This window comes from Rhinoderma darwinii, chromosome 2, assembly GCF_050947455.1.
Source record: "Rhinoderma darwinii isolate aRhiDar2 chromosome 2, aRhiDar2.hap1, whole genome shotgun sequence".
NCBI lineage: Eukaryota > Metazoa > Chordata > Amphibia > Anura > Rhinodermatidae > Rhinoderma > Rhinoderma darwinii.
In genome coordinates this window covers 375845349-375867641 of record NC_134688.1, presented here as the reverse complement: position 1 = coordinate 375867641, position 22293 = coordinate 375845349, and the positions used below count along the sequence as shown (strand labels likewise).

The 22293-nt window shown below is 42.7% G+C and overlaps 1 protein-coding gene across 1 annotated transcript; it reads right to left on the bottom strand.

Moving 5' to 3' along the window:
- Positions 1-1521: 1521 nt before the first annotated feature.
- On the bottom strand, positions 1522-19692 carry GPR161 (G protein-coupled receptor 161). Its single transcript, XM_075853896.1, has 6 exons — positions 19605-19692; positions 17502-17904; positions 12393-13114; positions 8471-8575; positions 7085-7201; positions 1522-6497 (listed from the first exon to the last, which is right to left on the bottom strand). The coding sequence occupies exons 2-6, from the start codon at positions 17861-17863 to the stop codon at positions 6256-6258; spliced, it is 1548 nt and encodes a 515-aa protein (XP_075710011.1). The 5' UTR covers positions 17864-17904; positions 19605-19692; the 3' UTR covers positions 1522-6255.
- Between the last annotated feature and the right edge of the window lie 2601 nt (positions 19693-22293).

Below are 22293 nucleotides of genomic sequence, written 5' to 3'. Positions count from 1 at the left end.
TTCAGGCACATCCCGACTGTGAATCACAAGACGACTATAGCATCATTATGATATATACCTCATTAACAGTGCCCCAGCCAGATGGTCTCTGGTTTTCACCTACTAATTTAAATCCCACGTTGACCAGGAATAAGTGAAGTGGACACTCATATTACAGTCACTCCTCCTTCTCTGAGCAACCGGAGATATCAATACAGCTGTAGTCAGGATCTAAGTATCTGCATCCCAGCAACGTGAATACAACGGATTGCAATGAGGGCCGGCTACCCTAGAGAAGGCCGTGGCCACACATGACGGAATCCTGAGCTGCTAGTCCCTCCTAGAAATGAGTAAGAAGAAAAACCTCTCACAAAGATTGTCTGCATGTTCCCGAAATATACAGGGATTAATCACCAGTGTTTAGAAAGCAGACAATAGTCTCCTGCAGTTGAACAGTCACCATTCCGCCACGCTTAAACGTGGCATTCCCAAAGGACAGTACCTGCGCATGAACTGTTCGGCCACAAGAGCTTTCCAGCAGGAGTCCGATAGACTGAGGGAGGGAACGTGTATATCCCAAGAGAATCCTTAGGTGATGCGCATAACTTTTCCCGATAATTTTTGGCCACTACTTAAAATGGATCCCACAATTGAAGTTGTAAGTGACCACCCCAATATTACCTATGGACGAGGTAGAAATCTAAAAGATCATCTGGTACACAGTCACTATACACCACCAAGTACACCAGGAATATGGCCAGACCGTAGGACAACTGGTACTTTCCGCTGTGGGAATTGTAAAGCTTGTCGCTATGTCACAACATCAAAAACCTTTGAGAATGTCACCACGGGACAGCCGCTATATTTGTTTGGTTCTGTGAGCAACCTCCTAGAAATGAGTTGCTCACAATGTTTTTCTGCGGGATTTTTTGCATGTTCCTGAACTATAGTTTTATACAAATCCTGCATAGAAAACAGGTGTTTGTTTCCTACTGATCTCTTCTATTTCCTGCTGGCAGACAGCTGAACAAGTGGCAGCGTGTGTGCCTGTTCTCCTATAGTAGTCAGAGTAGTGGGCAGGACTCGTGCGTGCTGCAGCCAGTTGTCTTCCTGACAGGGAGGAGTCTGCCCAGAGCTTAATGAGAAGAAGTGGGAAAACGGCTGATCTCCTGACATATGTATAAATTTTATATTTTTCAGATTTAAACGTAATATGAGATAAGATAGTATCAAGGCTCCCAGCTGTTTGGCAAGATTTTTCCATTTTCATAAAATAACAATACACACTAATTAACAGACTCGGAGTATGGAGTGAACATAGCTGCAGGTACTGGGGGTTGCCTTTGCTGAATTTTTAAGAAATGTAAACTAGTATGTCTAATGATGGGATGAAACTTCTAAAGAAAGAGAAAAAAAAAAAAAAGAAGAAGGATGGAATTCCAGGAAGCAGTTTCTTAAAATGGGCTCACAGCTTAACAATAAAAGATCTGCACATTTCTAAAGTACAAAACATGTTTTATTAACAGATGAAGATGATGCATTTGGAATGCTATAAAATGTGCACATATTTACAGGTACATAGAAAACAAACTACATGCAAACAAATGCAATACAAAACAAATACAATGTTAGCATCCAAAAATATAGAATTGTATATGTATATATATATGTATGACTGTACTTACAAAATAGAAGGCAGCCGTAACGTACTCATTGATTTGGGCACTTTTCACACAAACTTGAAAAAAATTATAAATCAACATTTAAACGATGGGTTTTCCCTGGTGTAAAAAGGAAACCGGTCACCCATTTTAAATCCCCTGTCCCACCTTAAACAAATCCCAGGGCAGCGTACATGTTACTTTTACAAATGCAAATGGTACCAGTGTTGTGCAACAAAAGATGGTAAAACCTGTAAAAAAAATGTGTTTAAAAATCACTATAAATGTGTCCACTAGGTGTTGAAAGTAGGAGGAGACCGATAGCAACTGTCCCAAATCTTGTCTGACTGCAGCAACGTCTGAGGCTTTACGGGATCCTGCACAAGGACAACAACTATGGACAGCACCTACACAGTATACATTCCCTTTACTGGCAGTCTGCTTCAGTGTGTCACTGCGCATTCCCTGGTTGTGTTGTGTTCTAGTGGCGCTGGAGATCTTCAAAACCCGTATCACCAACTTTTAATGCACAACACTGGTATCATTGAGCTTGAATACGCAGTATGTACACTGCCATGCCATTTGTTTTGGGTGGGGCAGGGGACTTAAAGTGTTTAGTCTGCCATAAAATGCAGGCACGGGCACCGGGAATTACTGTAGCACTGGGGGTAAGTTCTGTAGCCCAAAAACTCCCTCTATTCCAGGGTCAAAACTAATTAGCCAAATAGCTAATATGCCTGGAGTCGTCAGTGGTCCGAGGTGGAGTAACTGGCTCCTAAAATCAGTACATTTTTCCATTTCGCGCTATACATTGGAAAACTTTAAGACTACTTTTGCCATACAAGGAACATTTTCCATGAGACCAGAGGAAGATTTGATAACTTGACAATTACAATGTCTGAAAGTAAAGAGCTATAGTCGCCTTCTCTTGTACTTTTAGACATCTAATACCCACAATGGACAATTTTCTGTATGGATGATATGTCAAGTGAGCTTTAAACAGACCAACATCTATATTTTTATCAACCTTTACTCACTGTATAATAACTGTTCATGTTCAAAGCTGCCTCCGGTCCACAAAAATTGTAACGCCAACCTCATACGTTTGCACCAGTTCTGCGCTCTGTATAACAAATGATGTCCTTTCCACTCCATGTATGCAACATTCAGAGAGACGTGGACTGACACAGATGCTATACATTATAAAGCCGGGCATACCATTGAGATCAAATTCCTCTGGACCCGCCAATGTTGCAGAGATTGGCCGACGATCTCATGTGTATGATGGCCTCCTGTCTGTCCCATGACACCAGATGTCGGAGGAGAAAGAGGGATCGGGCATGTTGGATTTCAACATGCCCGATCCTTTGTTCCCACAGGGGTGTGCCCATGACCTGAACGTTACAGGTGAAACAATTTAGTTCTTACATGGATTATGGGCAAAGCTTCTCTCATTAGTTGGATGGGAAAGTAGTGTTCACCTGAAGAGGATAGGTTTACAAATCTATATTAAAAATGTATATAATCCAAAGACGTGAATTTGGCAGCAGCATTGTAATATACAGGATAGAAAAAGGGTGGTAACATTTCTGCTGTAAATCACAAAAGTACAAAATCTGCATTATTAACACTCTGAACAATGTAGACACTTGAAAAAAAAAATATAGGCCTTATTTAGACGAATGTGTAAATCGTCCGTGTGACTGCCGTTTTTTTTTTTTTGTACGGCCGTTACACGGCTGCATGTGTTTTTATGGGGCTATTCACACGGCCGTTGTTTTAATGGACCACGTGATCGGCCTTTGAAAAGTCCAATTTTTAGCCGTTTTCACGGATTCCTCAATCTACTCGAGTCTATGAGGAATTCGTGAAAACGGGTCCAGCAAGAGCGCAAATATGCTGTCTTTCACAGCCAATTTGACACACGTTGGTCTGAACAAAGCCAAATAGTAATACATTGAGGAGATACATCTAGATGTACATAGGATGGTGCCATAACAAAAACCACAGAGCAAACCACTGCAGGCTGCTGATCACCACGACACTGTAGCTAATGTAGGGCTAGTCCAAAACAGCCCTCGCCATAATATAGCGATCTCCACAGTGATGTGATGTTCCTCTAAAATACATGCTTTCGTAATTCACTATAGGTATGGTCAAATAAATGGGAAAAACAGGGAGAAGGTTTTATTTAAGTCACCCCAAGCCTCTTTTCCCCTTCTCAGACCTTCAGCTCAGCTCAGAATGGCCACTGAGGTGAGAACAGAGTAATCGGACAGACCAGTTATAGGGAGCCGCATTGTAAAGACTGTGATTTGGTTAGGTAGTGAATTCATAACAACCAGTTTGTCATCATTTGTTCAGTAGAACGTTGGATTAGCACTGTGCTCGGAGAGAGAGAGAGAGAAAAGCAGCTCGGCAGAAGTTATATCGTACCACTCCTCATCATCGGCAGCAGCATTAATATGTTAAGACTATGTTCACACTACTATTGCAGCATACGATCGGCAGGCGCGCTGTGAAAGTTCCGGGCGCATTGGCCAAACATATACATTGCCTCTATTTCCCCAACTGTGTGTGATCTTGGAAACCGTGCACCATAACGCAGACTGAATGGAGTTAACAAATCTGAAATGTACCAACAAATATTTCTAGTTCAGCCTGTAAATTAATATGGATTAGAAATCTTATCAAAGCTAAGGGACAAAGTCATTTGATAGTAGCCGGAAGACACGGCCGCCCTGACTAGTAATATTCATTACTAAAAGGCACAGGCACAAACATTGCACACATTCAATATCTCGTCATTCTTCCCAGGTCCAAGAAACCTGAACCGTTCTTAGGAAAGCTATTGGTATCATGCCAACACGTAAATGTACAAATAACGATGGCGCAATGAAAGTTGATATTTCACATTTACATGATCACTAAATTTAGATTTGTAAAATATCAAAATCAACTTTGTTTAAGGGTTTATTCCCACGACAGGGAAAAATCGTCTGTGTGACAAACGTATTTTTTTTGTTTTCTTCTTTAACGGCCGTCACACAGCTGCATTAAAATCAATGCACGTCTATGGGGCACACCCCTTTTGTTTTTTTAACCGACCGTGTGAACATATCCTATTTTTGTCCGTTTTCCCGGATCCCTCAAAAGACTCAAGTCTATGAGGGATCCGTGTGGAAATTTTTCACGGCCGACTTGACACTCGTTCGTGTGAATAAAGCGTTAGACTAGTGCTCCTTTATTTCACTCTTTAGAACGGTTAACTCCTATACAGGGGAATTATAATAGGAAAAAACAATACATGTCGGACCCGGCAGATGCAGGACAATTCAGCACCCAGATTTAAGGTGTCAAATTAAGAAGATAAAAGATTATTATTGACGGACACCCAATTGACTAATCACATTGATCTGGCACTTATGCCCAAATTCGGCACAACCTGGACTAGTGTGAATCTTCCAGCTAAAGTTGAAATTACTTTTTTTAATATAAAAAAAAAAATAGCAGCGACCCAAGGGTTTAATACTAAACCCAACTTTTACATTTGTTTGCCATGAAATGTATGTAGTACATTTTTGTTTATGCAACAAAGTTACTTACAGGAATTCTCACTTCAAACAAATCAGTTATCCATTTGCTAGAAGTCTTTACTTTAATACTGACGTATAGATGTAGAGCTCTAATGATTTGTATACGTTATAACCCTCTAAGTCATTGACAGCACCATGTAGGCATAAGGCAAGCAGATGTGCATATACATCTGTAATGTAGCGCAAGGTCAGTATCATTTTCCTCTGAAACAAATAAACTGTACTTTCAATGCAGAAAATACCAAAAAACAAAGAGATATAAAAAAATAAATATATGTAAACAAAAGTTCTAGTGCTATAAAAAGAAGAACACATATGGTTTGTATAAAAGTGAAGGAAAAAAAAAAAAAAAGTTAAAAAATGTGTGCTGTTCATTATAAACTAAAAAGCAACACCCAGTACCAAAAACATAAAAATCCCATACAAAAGTAAAAGAGTGGATCATCATCATGAAAGCAATACTACGGGTATAGAACACTAAAGGCCCTATTACACAGGCCAATGATCGCTCATATGAACGCTCATTCCGGATTATTGCCCTGTGTAAACAGGGCAACGTTCAGCCAACGAACACTCGTTCATCGACTGATCTGCTCTTCCATGCAGCATTAAAAATCATCGTTGTCAGCAGCACAACCCTGTGTAAACAGGGAGACGCGCTACCGACATGATGAAAATGTACGGGGACGACTGATCGCGGTAACGAGCGCTCGCCCCCATACATAGCGCCTTGTGAAAGGAGCAAATGTGCGCCAATCAACGAGCTGCCTCCTTGATTGGCGCTCGTTTTTACGGCACAGATCAGGCCGTTTAATAGGACCTTGACATACAGCAATAGAGAAGTCATTCTAGTCTCTAATTTCTGGAAGTGGTTAAAAAAGGACAAACGGCAGATGGCACCTGTAATGAATAGAATGAATTTCCCTTTGCCTTAAATACATGCTATATGAATACTTTCCATGAATGCTCTTGGTGGGGCCTCCTCATGAGCCCCATTTCATGTATTACTGTACAGATGTTCATGTGGTTCCTTCCTCAATGCTTTGTAGTACAACCCTTTGCTTCTGGCTGGCATGGCTCTTGTTGCCCCGGTTTATCCCAGAATTCCCTGGCAAGGGCTGCACAGTGGAAGGAGTATGCAATGCTTCTTCTCCAAACAAGCTGATTTTTGCATCCATCTCAATTGTTTTGGCCAAACTGAATGCATAGGTTTCCAAGGACACTGTGGATGACGTTTCCTCCACCGACGATTTTTTAGCATCTGTGGACAAAAGTGTGTTCATCATGCATTAGAGGTTTTAAATAAAAATGTTGATACCTTAAGAAAGAGCAATACATCACACAAGCCGTGTCCACCAGAGCGGCTATCCTTTCTGGCTCATAGCGGGGGACCTGCCTCTATGAAGCCAAATGGACTAATAGGACATATCTCTACGAGACAACAATGTTACCAACCACTGGAAAATAAATTAATACTGCCATTTCGAAGCGTAAAAATATGAATGAAGGTCGTCCACCTTTGTAAGCAGTGTTCACCATCACTAGCATGAGAAGATTTATCAATATTGTCGTAGAGTGCCCGAATTTATAAGTCAGGGAAAATGGCATATCGCGTGTCAAACTTGGCGCAACTTACTAGGCATGTTAGCCACTAATCTCATACGCCCCTTCATGTCTGGCATACTCCTCTCAGCCACATCTCTTGTGTTGGCACAAAAGGTGTCTACAACACAATGAATTTGCCGCACAATTTTTGGCACTATTTGCTTAACGAAATTTCCCCCATTAAGTTTAGTGATACAGTTTTCAATACGGATATCAGGTAAAATGCAGAACATCAAACCTTACCATTTTTTTGCTCCACTTCATCTTCAAAAGTAACAGAGCTTTTCCTTCTGGAATAGAGGATGCGAGTCTGCTGTGCACTGTCAGAGCTACCGTCGTCCAGCAGCATGACATCAGTACCTACCCAAAGGAAAGAGGGGAAAAAAAGTCATTGTGCAGTGAATCTTTTCTTCTAAATGACGAAACAGTTGGATGGAGTTTTTATCTTGTAATGCTGTTTTAAAGGAGTTTCCCCACAATCCGCAGGTGATAAATGCTGGACCGTTGGGGTCCCCACCGCTGGAACCTAGTCGATCACAGTATAGGGGTACTCACGCCACTGTTTCCATAACTTCTATAGAGTTTGTATGAAGCGGTAACAAGGAATCCCATTGACCACAGCTCGATACAAACTCCTCCTCACCACGGTCATGCATGTTAGGAGGAATAGGGGACTCCGGATCCCCATACTAGTGATCGTGGGTGCTTCAGCACGGAGGCCCACAGTGATCTAAAACTTATTGCTGGTGGATACATTTTAATAGTGGTTTGTGAAAAATCCCCTTTAAGGCCCGGTTCACACAGTTTTTTTGTGCGGACATTCACACAGAAACCGCATCGGAATCAGCGCCATATAACGGCCTACCATTGATTTAAATAATAGGCGGAGGAGTTTTTTAGCCGCTCCTGGTAACAAAAAGTGGCATGCTCTTTCTTGCCGTGGTTCCGCCTCTGACCTCCCATTGAAATCAATGGGAGGCAGAGAAAGCATTTCTCGCTGAGTTTTTTGCCCACAGGCGCAAAATAGACGCGGGCGAAAAACGCAGCGAAAATCGCGGCAAGTAATTGCCTGCACAAAAACTGTGTGAATAGGGCTGAAAAGGGAGTGTATCACGTGAAATTTTTTAGTTGCTCCCTCCCTCGATCATGGTACCAGAAACGATCATTGCTTAGATAATGTTATTACTAGAAAACAGTGACATGCAAACTACGAGAGGAATACATAGAAAGACAGATGATGTTAAACAGACATTTCACCTGGAAGGGGGATATTCTGTGTTCTATCAAATCAGATTTTCTGAAGCAATACATTTACCTGTCAAAGTTCCATAAACATAAAGGCTCCTGTTCTTTGGCCAACAAATTCCTAATGTCACCAACATAACGATTACTGTGTATTAACAAAAGGGAGACTCCGGAATGACCTGGCTGCTAGATCTGCGTCATGGAGAGGGGGCCAGTCCTACTAAGCTTTTCTGTCCTGCCGCTACAAGTTACAGAAGCGAGCAGCATAAAGGGTTACTCTAACATACTTCACAGGCCAACGGAAGAGGAACATTCATAGACACAAACACGTTTTATTACATGGAGGTTGATGAAGATTTATACAATATCGAGAAGAATTGTTACCTGAATCATTTGAACAGCTGAAACCAGTGTTTGTTGTAGTGCTTTGGTGATCTGAACCCTTCCCGCTTACTATTAGAGCAGTCAGATGAGGGGACAATCCAAGATCTGTCAAATAAACCGCCAACATTAGTAACAATAGATAGTAAGACACACTACCAAGTCTATATGAATGTTGTCTAAGGCTGGGTTCACACTGAGTTTTTTGAAGTAGGAAAATCTGCCTCAAAATTCCATTTGGAATTTTGAGGCAGATTTTCCTCTGCCTGCACGCCGATTTTCGCCCTCGGCAATTGAGCGCCGCAGGCATAAAAGGCAGCAAAATATGCTTTCTCTGCCTACCATTGATGTCAATGGGAGGTCAGAGGCGTAAACGCCCGAATATAGTGCATGTCTCTTTTTTTTCCCCATGAGCCGTTTTTCCGCTCGCGGGAAAAAAAACGCCTCCGCCTCCCATTGAAATCAATGGGAGGTATTTTCGGCCATTTTTTGGCGCGTTTTGCGGCGCAGTTTTCGCATCAAAAAACTAATTGTGAACTCCCTCTGTTTCAGCAATCTCATACGATACACTAGGGCTGGGCGATCATGGCCTAAATCAAAATAAAATTGGACATGTAACCTTGATTACGATTAATAGATTAATTTTAGGCCACACCCCTTTTTGCATAACCCCCATCATTCTTAGTGTATCGTAGGGCTGGGCAAATAATTGCGGGAAAAAAAATGAAATTCAGCGCAGATAGCCGACGTCATCTTGTACAGTTTAGTTTTCTTTTCTTTTCCTGGTTTCAACTGTATCTGCATCCTCAGGACGCAGATACAGTTGAATTCCTGTATATAACCCCCACCATCCCTGCATACAGGGCTGATGGGGTAATATAAAGGAACGATGGGGGGGGGGGGGGTTAAATACAGGAATGATGAGGGGTTGTACACCGGAACGATGGGGGGGGGGAGTAATATACAGGAACGATGGGGGCGGGTATATATACAGTGAAGGAAATAAGTATTTGATCCCTTGCTGATTTTGTAAGTTTGCCCACTGTCAAAGACATGAACAGTCTAGAATTTTTAGGCTAGGTTTATTTTACCAGTGAGAGATAGATTATATATATAAAAAAAAAAAAAAAAAAAAGAAAATCACATTGTCAAAATTATACATATTTATTTGCATTATGCACAGAGAAATAAGTATTTGATCCCCTACCAACCATTAAGAGTTCAGCCTCCTCCAGACCAGTTACACGCTCCAAATCAACTTGGTGCCTGCATTAAAGACAGCTGTCTTAAATGGTCACCTGTATAAAAGACTCCTGTCCACAGACTCAATTAATCAGTCTGACTCTAACCTCTACAACATGGGCAAGACCAAAGAGCTTTCTAAGGATGTCAGGGACAAGATCATAGACCTGCACAAGGCTGGAATGGGCTACAAAACCATAAGTAAGACGCTGGGTTAGAAGGAGACAACTGTTGGTGCAATAGTAAAAAAATGGAAGACATACAAATGACTGTCAGTCGACATCGATCTGGGGCTCCATGCAAAATCTCGTGGGGTATCCTTGATCCTGAGGAAGGTGAGAGCTCAGCCGAAAACTACACGGGGGGAACTTGTTAATGATCTCAAGGCAGCTGGGACCACAGTCACCAAGAAAACCATTGGTAACACATTACGCTGTAATGGATTAAAATCCTGCAGTGCCCGCAAAGTCCCCCTGCTGAAGAAGGCACATGTACAGGCCCATCTGAAGTTTGCAAATGAACATCTGGATGATTCTGAGAGCGATTGGGAGAAGGTGCTGTGGTCAGATGAGACTAAAATTGAGCTCTTTGGCATTAACTCAACTCGCCGTGTTTGGAGGAAGAGAAATGCTGCCTATGACCCAAAGAACACCGTCCCCACTGTCAAGCATGGAGGTGGAAACATTATGTTTTGGGGGTGTTTCCCTGCTAAGGGCACAGGACTTCTTCACCGCATCAATGGGAGAATGGATGGAGCCATGTACCGTCAAATCCTGAGTGACAACCTCCTTCCCTCCACCAGGACATTAAAATTGGCTCGTGGCTGGGTCTTCCAGCATGACAATGACTTGAAACATACAGCCAAGGCAACAAAGGAGTGGCTCAAAAAGAAGCACATTAAGGTCATGGAGTGGCCTAGCCAGTATCCAGACCCTAATCCCATCGAAAACTTATGGAGGGAGCTGAAGATCCGAGTTGCCAAGCGGCAGCCTCGAAATCTTAATGATTTACAGATGATCTGCAAAGAGGACTGGGCCAAAATTCCATCTAACATGTGTGCAAACCTCATCATCAACTACAAAAAACGTCTGACTGCTGTGCTTGCCAACAAGGGTTTTGCCACCAAGTATTAAGTCTTGTTTGCCAAAGGGATCAAATACTTATTTCTCTGTGCACAATGCAAATAAATATATATAATTTTGACTATGTGATTTTCAGTTTTTTTTTTAATATAATCTATCTCTCACTGGTAAGATTAACCTAGCCTAAAAATTCTAGACTGTTCATGTCTTTGACAGTGGGCAAACGTACAAAATCAGCAAGGGATCAAATACTTATTTCCTTCACTGTATAGGAATTCAACTGTATCTGCCTCATGAGGAAGCAGATACAGTTGAAACCGAAAAAAAACCAGAAAACTGAAGTGTGCAAGAGGACGTCGGTTATCTGCGCTAAATTTAGTTTTATGAATACAAATAAAAGTTATTTCGATTTTATATAGATATATAAGGCCACTTTCAAACGCTGCAGATTTGAAAATCTGCTACAAAGTACTGCACAATACATGTGAATGACATTTTCAAAACGTAAAACTGAATTGGAGGGAATGCTGTGGATTTCTAACTGCAAAGGGTTAAACCTGCTGCAAATTCAAAACAAAAATCAATGTAAAACATACAAACTCCGAGGCTCATGGCGTTTATGTCCTACGCCACAGCTCTATGGGTAACTCGTATGTCCGGTTTACTTCTGTGTGCATTAACATAGTCCATGGCGGCTCGCCACAGTGTATGAAACCAGAGTGTGTTGGCTCAAGAAAAAGCGAGAATTAATATTATTTTGAAATAAAGGGGGGTTTTCAAAATTATAAAAAAAACAAAACAGTACTATATTAAAATGTATTTAGGTGCTGTTGGCATGTACAGGTATGGCCTCGTTCACATCTGCACCAGGGTCCCGTTACGCCTGATGTTTCCGCCGGAACGGGACCCTGACTGACACAAACCAAAAGGTTTCCATTTCCTTCGCCATGGATTTCAATGGTGACAGATCTGGTGCCAATGATTTCCGTTTGTCTCCGTTGTGCAAAGGTTCCGTTGTTTCGACTGAATCAATAGCGTAGCCGATTACACTATTGATTCCATCAAAACAACGGAACCCTTGCACAACGGAGACAAACTGAAACCATTGGCACCAGATCCATCACCATTGAAATCAAGTGATGGAAACGGAAGAGGACGACTTCCGGCTGCATCTTCCGGCCATATGTTCAACGAAGCGATGGCGCAAGGAAGAGGAGCGTAGACCAGCGGAGGCGGTGGCAGGAAATTTATGTTCGTGTGATACTGTCTGCTGAGCCCTGTATCTAATCCTCATACACTGTGCAGTCGCTCAGAAAATGGCGGCACAAAGTGTAGGTTTGAAGACATTCAAACCCTTCCTTCTCCTGGCACTCACCAGAAGAAGAGAGGGGGGGGGGGGGATTGTGTGAGGACACTAGAGGAGAATGTGTCCACCCCAAATTTGCAGCATACATCAATGAGGTTGCTTTACCACAGTGACCATGCTGCAATTTTGGGAACTGCTCCCTAAGAGGGCATATGGACAGGAGTTGTTCTAAATTGACAACCCTTTTAAAAGGCATGTTGTATTATATAGATATTGTTTTTACTGCTAATCTTACCTGTTATCCTATTAGAAATGCTGAACATTCGTGAAGTTCTGTGCTGCTGATGAAATGGATCTCTATACCGGTTGCCAAAACACATGCCGAGTAGCTCCTTGCGCACAGTTTTGTTCCAAAGTCCATAAATAAGAGGGTGGCAAATTGCACTTGTGAAGGATAGCCATGTAGCCATAGTCTCCATCACAGGAGAAACACTGTTTTTCCCCCATAAGGCCTCAGTGCTGATAACAATCATGTAAGGCCCCCAGGTAAGCACAAAGGCCCCGATAACAACCAATATTGTTATAAAGGCTTTACACTGGTTAGCGGAATAGACAACACTGGAAAATCCATTCCTTCTGCTCCCCGAGGACGACGTAGACGTACTGGAATTCTTTCTCCCATTCTTTTGGGATGCATCCTGTACAATTATAACAGTTCCGCAGTGGATCTTTCGAGCTTTTATGCGAGCTACTCGAAAGATGAACCCATAGCAAATCATCATGGTGATAAAGGGCAGCAAAGCACACCAAACCTGCCAAAAGGCGGTGTACCCGGCTTCCTTGTGCCATGCAGCTACGCACATCCATTTAAAGTGATCAAATTCCAGCGACGACCAACCAAAAAGAGGTGGAAGGCAACCTATCAGGGAATGTAGCCACACATACGCTATAGCCAATACTGCTCGGTTCCCGGTTATCTTCATAGGATATACCATTGGATAAAGAACCGCATAATACCTATATAAAACACAGAAGGGAAAAAATGCTCATTTGTTTGGCATCACAAAGAAAAATTATCACTTAAAGGCAATTTACAATCCAGATTAATGGATAGGTATAATATATTATTGTCCCTTTTGGGGGGGGGGGGGGATATAATTTTTTTTCCCCCAATCAATAGTCCAGCAAGTCTTATAATCCGACATACACTGTAATCTCTTAAAATGGACTAGCCAATAATCTCGGACTTTGATCAATTTGCACCGATCAGGTCCCATCAGATTAAATGTATGCCACTGTATAAAAGGGGCACATACGACGTAATTTAGCTGATAATTCCAGTTTTAGGACATGAAGGGATTGTAAGAAATGTATGATACAAAGAAACATTTGTACCTTCTAAGAATGTCCATTACATTTCTGGGCTGTGAGCCATTAAACACGTCTGGTCAACAGTCCTGGAGAAAAACAACTCACCAACAGCTGAACTCCTACTCTTAAAAAAAGAAACTTTCCCTTTTTAAACTCACAGACAAAAATGAGAGCACGTGTCAAGGGCTGAGATACAACAGCTGTGGACATTGGCTCACACAACACACATCTCCGAGGAAATGGCCTGCCTTGTGAGTAGGACCGTGTGGGGATTTATCTCCAGGATCTTCTTACATCAGCTGAACTGTGAGCAGAGCTTTAAGCCTGCATGAGGCTACATGCACAGGGCTACATGCACAGGCTACATGCACAGGCCTACATGCACAAGGCTACATGCACAGGGCTACATGCACAGGGCTACATGCACAGGCTACATGCACAGGCTACATGCACAGGCTACATGCACAGGCCTACATGCACAGGCCTACATGCACAAGCTACATGCACAAGCTACATGAACAAGCTACATGCACAGGCTACATGCACAGGCCTACATGCACAAGCTACATGCACAAGCTACATGCACAGGCTACATGCACAAGCTACATGCACAGGGCTACATGCACAGGGCTACATGCACAGGCTACATGCACAGGGCTACATGCACAGGGCTACATGCACAGGGCTACATGCACAGGGCTACATGCACAGGGCTACATGCACAGGGCTACATGCACAGGGCTACATGCACAGGGCTACATGCACAGGGCTACATGCACAGGGCTACATGCACAGGGCTACATGCACAGGGCTACATGCACAGGGCTACATGCACAGGCTACATGCACAGGCTACATGCACAGGGCTACATGCACAGGGCTACATGCACAGGGCTACATGCACAGGGCTACATGCACAGGCTACATGCACAGGCTACATGCACAGGCTACATGCACAGGCTACATGCACAAGCTACATGCACAGGGCTACATGCACAGGTTACGGAATTTGGTGCAAAAAAATCGGCATAGAAACCGCAGGTAAAATCCACACCTAATAGTGCGTTTTTTGGTGCAATTTTTACATTTTGATGCAGAAATCGGTGCGTTTTTATGGTGCAGATTTTGGTGTGTTTTTTTTTTTCGTTTTCTTTAAACTAGTCAGATCTAGTTGGCAAGTCAGAAACGCCAGATAAATTGATATGCTGCGTTTTTTTTAAAATACGCACCGCAGGTCAATTTACGTGCGCAAAAAATCTGCAACGCGTAGGTGAGATTTCTTGAAATCTCATTTACTTTGATGGTACTTTATTACACTGTAGATCGTATGCATTTGGCCTAAGGGTGCAGTCACACACAGCAGATTTTGCTGTCCAAATTTCTGCGATTGAGAATCAGTTCTATTTATCTGAATGGATTTGTTTCTGCAGAAAAGACATGGATTTCTGCAAGTTCCATACAGATGGATGGAACTGATTTTCAGTCGCATAATCTGCCACGTGTGAATCCACCTTTAGGCTACATGCACACGTTGCACATTTTGCTGCGGAAAATACACACCAAAACCGCAGCGATACGCAGGAAATTCGTAGGTAAAATGTGTTTTTCGGCGTATTTTCATGCTGCGGTTTTGGTGCAATTTTCCTCAGCACTAGGCATATACAATTCGCAAGTGGAAACGCAAGATAAATTGACGTGCTGCTGATTTTTAAATCCGCACCGCAGGTCAATTTACGTGCAGAAAAATACTGCATCGTGTACATTTCCTGGAATCTCATTGACTATGCTGGTACTGTAATACGCTGCGGTTTTGCCACACGTAATACGCATCGTGTGCATTGAGCTTAAAGGTAAAAAACACACATAGCAGCTGCGGCAGTACACGGAGACGGATACACTGTGTAAAAGTACACAGCGTATGGAGTCCTGGAAGCCGCAGGAAATTCCGCTCAAAAAAAATAATAATTTACACTCCCTTTTCTGTTGTCATAGCAACACATCCCTCTGCTCTGATTACAGGCCGTTCTCCTGGGATGACGCTGCAGTCCATGTAACCGCTGCAGCCTGTGATTGGCTGCAGCAGTCACACGGAACGGAAACGGTCCCAGGAGGCCGGGATGCACTCCGAGCAGAGGGATGTGTTGCTATGACAACGGCCAGGGTTGAGTATGAACCTTTTTACTATTTTTTAATCAAAAAAAGCTTTTTTGCTGAATTGTGATTTTTGCAGCGGAATCAACAGCTTTTCCGTTGCAAAAATCGCAACATTTGCCTATTTGTTGCGGGTTTTATCTCCATATTGGATTCAATAGAGCAAACCTACAACAGAAGAGCAGCCATTCCTTAGCATAATTGAAACGCACGGCAGGTCAAAATATGAACGGTTTCTCGGCAGATTTTTCACGCAGTGTGTGGATCAGATTTGTTCAAATCTCATCCGCTCTGCTGCTACTGTAATCCGTTGCAGTGAATTTCCGCAGTATTTACGCCTAAAGTTTAATGAAATAGACGTGAGAGATCTAATCTACGGTAGGTATTTTACCATAAATGTTCTTTCAAAGTGGAGCATTTTTTATTTATTTTTTCCAATCTTCCATGCAAACTGAAGTGGAATTTCTAAGCTTTTAAGAGCCAATTAACCAATTCTATCCCAAAAGATGTATGGGATTAGTTAATAATGTAATTTTTTCTCTATATTCATAAAGCATCAACATACTGAACACAGATCAAAGCCCAAAACTCAGCTAGACAGAAACATATACAGATGCAGCTACGGTATGTAAACCAAGCACGTCTCAGATCTCCACTCCAGCACAGAAATTATATACTACACTACAAGAAACATTCAGGAGCTCAGTCTCATGGGCCCCAAGTCTCAAAAGTGTAGATGCCCTTTCAGCAAGTAGGAGTCCCAGGACTACTTATTGGATTCAAATGTAATTGGTATTAGTCCAAGCTGCTGAATACAACTTTTTACAGCGTTGTGAAGTTTATTTATAGGACTATAATGCCCTAAAGGTACCGAAAGTCTGCCAGGAAGAAGACAACACTAGGAAGTCTTTTCTCCAGTCACAGGGATACGGCTGACAATCACAGGTCTCTCGGTTGTAGATCACTGGTCTATAAGTGCAGCCCGACATGTCTACTGTCAAGGGAAACCGGAATTGGACAAGTTGGATTTAAACCCATCTTATTGCGTTTCCATAGCATGGCAGCTGCTTACCTCCTCAGAGACCCCACGCCTGTTGGGCCAACTGGGCACAGTCAGGTGGATTCGCAGAAGAAAGCGGGCTGCCGAATTATAGTTTGGCCAACAGCGATCTTATTTATATGGAAGGTTTTAAATAAAACCCCAGTGAGGACAGGGACTGAATACACATACATTGTAAACCTGTACATAGAAGAAGTGTAACATCATTCACTACCTATCTTCAGGTAATTTATAGTGATAAATAGACAATTCAAAAGGGTAACTAAACTTTTGACAAACTTCTGACATGTCATAGTGAAGTGTCAGAAGTTTTGATTGGTGGGAGTCCGAGCACTGAGACTCCCACCAACTGCTAAAACGAAGTGGCGGAAGTGCTCATGTGAGTGCTCAGCCGCTTCATTTTGGTTCGTTTTTTTTCGGAAATCATGTATTGGCGTGCGGGCTCAATAGAAATTCTATTAGCCTGTACTCCGATACATCGGTTTACGGAAAAAAGCCGAACAGAAACCAATCGGTTGAGCGCTCACACGAGCGCTTCTGCCACTTCGTTTGTGCGATTGGTGGGGGTCTCAGTGCTCGGACCCCCACCAGTCAAAACTTTTGACACGTCACTATGATATGTCAGAGGTTTGTCAAAAGTTTAGTTACCCTTACATAAATTTATACGTATTATATAAAATTCTAAATTCTCAGGCATTTCTTATTATCATCACAATAGAGACCGGATTTTGATCAATATAATCTATGGCTTTAGTCATCACATACAAATATTCACAGGTAACTGCACAAAAACACAAGAGACGGAAAGACAAACAATACTGACCTGTCAATTGCTATAATTCCCAAGGTAAGCATACTGGCGGAGCTGATCAGCATGTAAAGGAGCGCAGAAAAATTGCACCACACAACTCCAAAGATCCATTCTCTCAGGATTGAGCTGACAACAACAAAAGGAAGGACCAGCATAGACAGGAGGAGATTGGAAAGTGTCAAGCTAAACACAAACTTATTGCTGAGAGACAGTAAATAGGACTTCTTATATAGAGTGATCACAATGACAAGGTTACCGAGGCATATTAGAATGTCAATAATAATTATAGCAATAGATTCAGCTACAATGGTAGCTCCATTTTCTGCGGTAGACTCTGTTTCCACACCATTGCCTCCAGAAGAGTTGATGCTCATTGTCAATCACAATGAAATCCTATCTGAATCATGCTGGGAACCTGAAGAAAAAAAAAAGAAATAGAACTGAATTATATAACATGGGTGCACCATATATTCTTACCAAAACGGTTCTTATGTACAGCAGATCATCACACGAAAATGGTGCCATAAACAGAAAGCTGGAATTACGTTTTACACTGCATTCAAAGTAGCGTTCCCAACGCGGACATTTATGTCATATCCGCAAGATATTTTGGTTATGACCTATATTAGATTTATGCTAATAAGTTTCTTAATGGACAACAGGGCGTGTTTTACTTTTTGACCAAGTGGGCGTTGTGGAGAGAAGTGTAGGACGCTGACCAATCAGTGACCAATCAGCGTCATACACTTCTCCCCATTCATTTGCACAGCACATAGCGATATCGCTATCTGCAGCCTCATACACACACACTAACATTACTGCAGTGTCCGGACAATGAATATACATTACCTCCAGCCAGGACGTCATGTCTATTCAGAATCCTGACACTTCTGTAGCATCTGTGTGATATTTACAGCAAGGCAATCTCGCGAGATTACGATGTAATCTGTCATTTAAAACGAATTTACGCTTGCCATGCTGTAAATATCACAGAAACGCTACAGAAGTGTCAGGATTGTGAATACACATTCTGTCCAGGCTGGAGGTAATATATATTAATTGTCAGGACACTTGAGTAACGTTAGTGTGTGTGTATGTATGAGGCTGCAGATAGCGATATAGCTATATCGCTATCTGCAGTGTAAATGAATGGAGAGAAGTGTATGACGCTGATTGGTCACTGATTGGTCAGCGTCATACACTTCACTCCACAACGCCCACTTGGTCATCTAGTAAAACACGCCCAGTTGTCCATTGAGAAAGTCATTAGCATAAAGCTAAAATAGGTCATAACTCCGTCAAAAATTATGGTTTTTCTAAATAAAAAACAATGCTGTAATCTACATTACAGCGCCGATCACATCATGTACAATATAGGCCACTTATAATGTGGTGACTGAGCCTCTTACCAACCTGAGATAGCAGATAACAGGGAACCATAGAGTTTATTCACCAATACAGTAAATGGAGATTTTTTTAAGACTTTAGGATAAATGATTGTTTCAGAACATGTTTACAGCACTTGGGGCAGCTTTTATATATTGTTTTTTTTCTAGAGGGAACGTTCAAACGGTCCTAAATTATCTGTGGATGTTATTTAATGTGGCGGTTCACATTTGCTAACCCTTAAAAACATATTGGCCAATTTCTGAATGTCAGAATTTCTACCTGTAGTTACTGGAGTGCCCTTATAACATGCAGAGCTGTTCAAGGAATTTCAAACTCACGGTGCTTGTCCAGTGAATCCGTCAGAAGAACACAGACATTTTATGACAGCCTTGGTCCAATTCAGACAACCATATATAGCACCTACACACCACAATGCATTTACAGGGCAACAACATGGAACAGATTTGCTAATTAAGAATTTGCCTAATGTGTACAGATAGATTAGATTATATATATATGGAAAACTACCACACATATCAGCATGCATTGACTAAATGCAAATGCCCAATGCCTGTCACACGAGCTCACAGGAATGTCTACTGTCTCCCATTGTTGTGTAGAGATTGCATTGCTCTTATATCCGCCTCTCCATTAACCTTACACGTTACCATAGTTCCATCCCTGCACGGAACAGCTGACTGAGATAAAACAAACCTACTTTCATACCTTATGTCCCGCGGCTGTAACTATCTCATACACAGCATGCCCACAACGAGCGCTCCGGCAAGACCCAGGAACTACAGGCCGAGTCTGGAGTCCCTTCCGGTGTGTGGAACGCAAGAGTGCGTTTCAAAGTGAGATTATGTCGTCATCAATATGCGTCGAACTTTTACGCGACCCGCGTCTGACGTATGCGCACTGTTGACGTTGTTTCACTTTTGCATGGAGGTGTTTATGCGAGTTCACGAACAAATAAATAAATTCATAAGAACGTCACGTTTTTATTACCTCGACGTCATGTATATAGCTCAGGATTTTTTATTTGGTCTGAAAAACGTGGTGGTCTTGTACATCTTTGTGGAGTCTGTCTCATAATGACCCGTCAATTTGGTGTTCTGTGGTTTGCATAATATTTTTACTTGTGACCTAAATGGTGTTGGTGGCGGTATAAGCTCATGGCCCTCTGCACGTTCCTAAAATGAATGGGCTGCACGCTTGAACTTTTTTTCCACTGCTCCATGTTTACGTTCATTGGTGATCTCTGAGGGTATGTTCACACGAGGGCGTCCGTAACGGCTGAAATTACGGGATGTTTCAGCCTGAAAACATCCCCGTAATTTCAGCCGTAACGGCATGTGCAGGCGCTTGAACGCCGCGTCCATTACGGACGTAATTGGCGCTGCTATTCATTGAAGTCAATGAATAACGGCTCCAATTACGGCCAAAGAAGTGACAGGTCACTTCTTTGACGCGGGCGTCTATTTACGCGCCGTCATTTGACAGCAGCGCGTAAATTACGCCTCGTGTGAACAGACAAACGTCTGCCCATTGCTTTCAATGGGCAGATGTTTGTCAGCGCTATTGAGGCGCTATATTCGGACATAATTCGGGGCAAAAACGCCCGAATTACGTCCGTAATTAGTGCGTGTGAACATACCCTGACAGTGAAAGAAAGTAACCCTTTAAGGCCAAGTTCACATATAGCGTAAATACTGCGATTTTATTGCGGAAAACCTACAGCGTATTACTGAAGCAGCAAAGTGGTGCGTTTTTTGGACGGAATGTACTATAAATTCTAGGTCGGCTATGCTGTGTAGTGTACCCGACCTAAAAGAACACTCCGGGCAAAACTGTTAGGCCTCATTTACACGAACGTGATATACGTCCGTGCGACTCGCGTGCTTTTCACGCGGGTCGCACGGACCTATACAAGTCTATGGGGGCATGCAGACAGTCCGTGAGTTTTGCTCAGCGTGAGTGCGCTGAAAAAAACTCACGACATGTTCTAAAATTCTGCGTTTTTCGCGCATCACGCACCAATTGAAGTCAATGTGTGCGTGAAAACCACGAAGGTCGCACGGAAGCACTTCCGTGCGAACTGCGTGATTCGCGCAAGAGCTGTCAAACTGAATGTAAACAGAAAAGCACCACGTGCTTTTCTGTTTACAAACATCCGAACGGAGTGTCTTAGAGATGAGCGAACCGAACTTCACCGGGTTCGGCCGAACTCGTTTTGACCGAACCCGGCAGGAGACAGTCACTGTCCAGGGTGCTGAAAGAGTTAAACTGGTTCAGCACCCTGGACAGTGACTTCCGATCCCAATATACGTGAACGTGTAAAAAAAAAAAAAAAGTTCTGACTTACCGATAACTTTCGGCTTCTTCCTCCAGTCTGACCTCCCGGGATGACAATTCAGTCCAAGTGACAGCTGCAGCCAATCACAAGCCAAGCACAGGCTGCAGCGGTCACATGGACTGCCGCGTCATCCAGGGAGGGGGGGCCAGATGTCAAGAGAGGCGCGTCACCAAGGACGCGTCACCAAGGCAACGGCCGGGAAGTTCTCGGTAAGTACGAACCTCTTTTTTTTTAAACAGGTTACTCGATATGGTGATCGTAATTCACTGTCGAGGGTGCTGAAAGAGTTACTGCCGATCAGTTAACTCTTTCAGCACCCTGGACAGTGACTGACGTCGACTAGCCTCATCTCTATGATGGCGGCTGCGCGAAAATCACGCAGCCGCGCATCATACACTGATGACACACGGAGCTGTCAAGTGCCTTTTGCGCACGCAAAACGCTGCGTTTTTTTGCGTGCGCAAAACGCACACGCTCGTGTAAATGAGGCCTTACACTGTGTTAAAGGGGTTGTCCAGTCCCTAAAAATTGATGTCCTTTCCTTAGGATAGGACATCAACATCTGGTCGTAGTCCGACTCCCTGGAACCCCCGCTGATGAGCTGATTTGAAGGGATCGCAGCGCTCGTATGAGTTCTGCTTCCCCTTCATTCCTTATCTGCTCATAATGTGAATTGCCAAAAATTGTAGCGTCGGTTCACGGCATACATCCCAACTTTCAAATATTGCGAAGAGGGACAACAAATACGGCGAGCACCATGCCAAGTTTTTCCCTGTTAAGCCACACCTCTAACCCTGCCCAATCCCTGCCCATACACACTAAGTACAGCCCACACAGTATCATGCTCTTATGTTTTGCACATTTTATTAAATATTTGAAAAATTGCTAGTAAACTTATAAGCCTTATAACGTCCTACATTTTTTTATCATACTAAAAAAATTATGCCTACATAAATTTATTTACGAATTATTTACAAATTATTTACTCATTTGTGTGGTACCATTATCCATTTTAGGCCTTATTCACACGGCCGTGTTCGCTCCGTGATATACGGACCG

Excerpts from the sequence above, each read along its gene's own strand:
- GPR161 (XM_075853896.1), bottom strand. The coding sequence starts at position 17,863 with ATGAGCATCAACTCTTCTGGAGGCAATGGTGTGGAAACAGAGTCTACC. Across the intron at positions 13,115-17,501 it reads GGAATTATAGCAATTGACAG|GTATTATGCGGTTCTTTATC; the intron begins GTCAGTATTGTT and ends TGTTTTATATAG. Across the intron at positions 7,202-8,470 it reads CAGCTGTTCAAATGATTCAG|GTACTGATGTCATGCTGCTG; the intron begins GTAACAATTCTT and ends TCCTTTGGGTAG.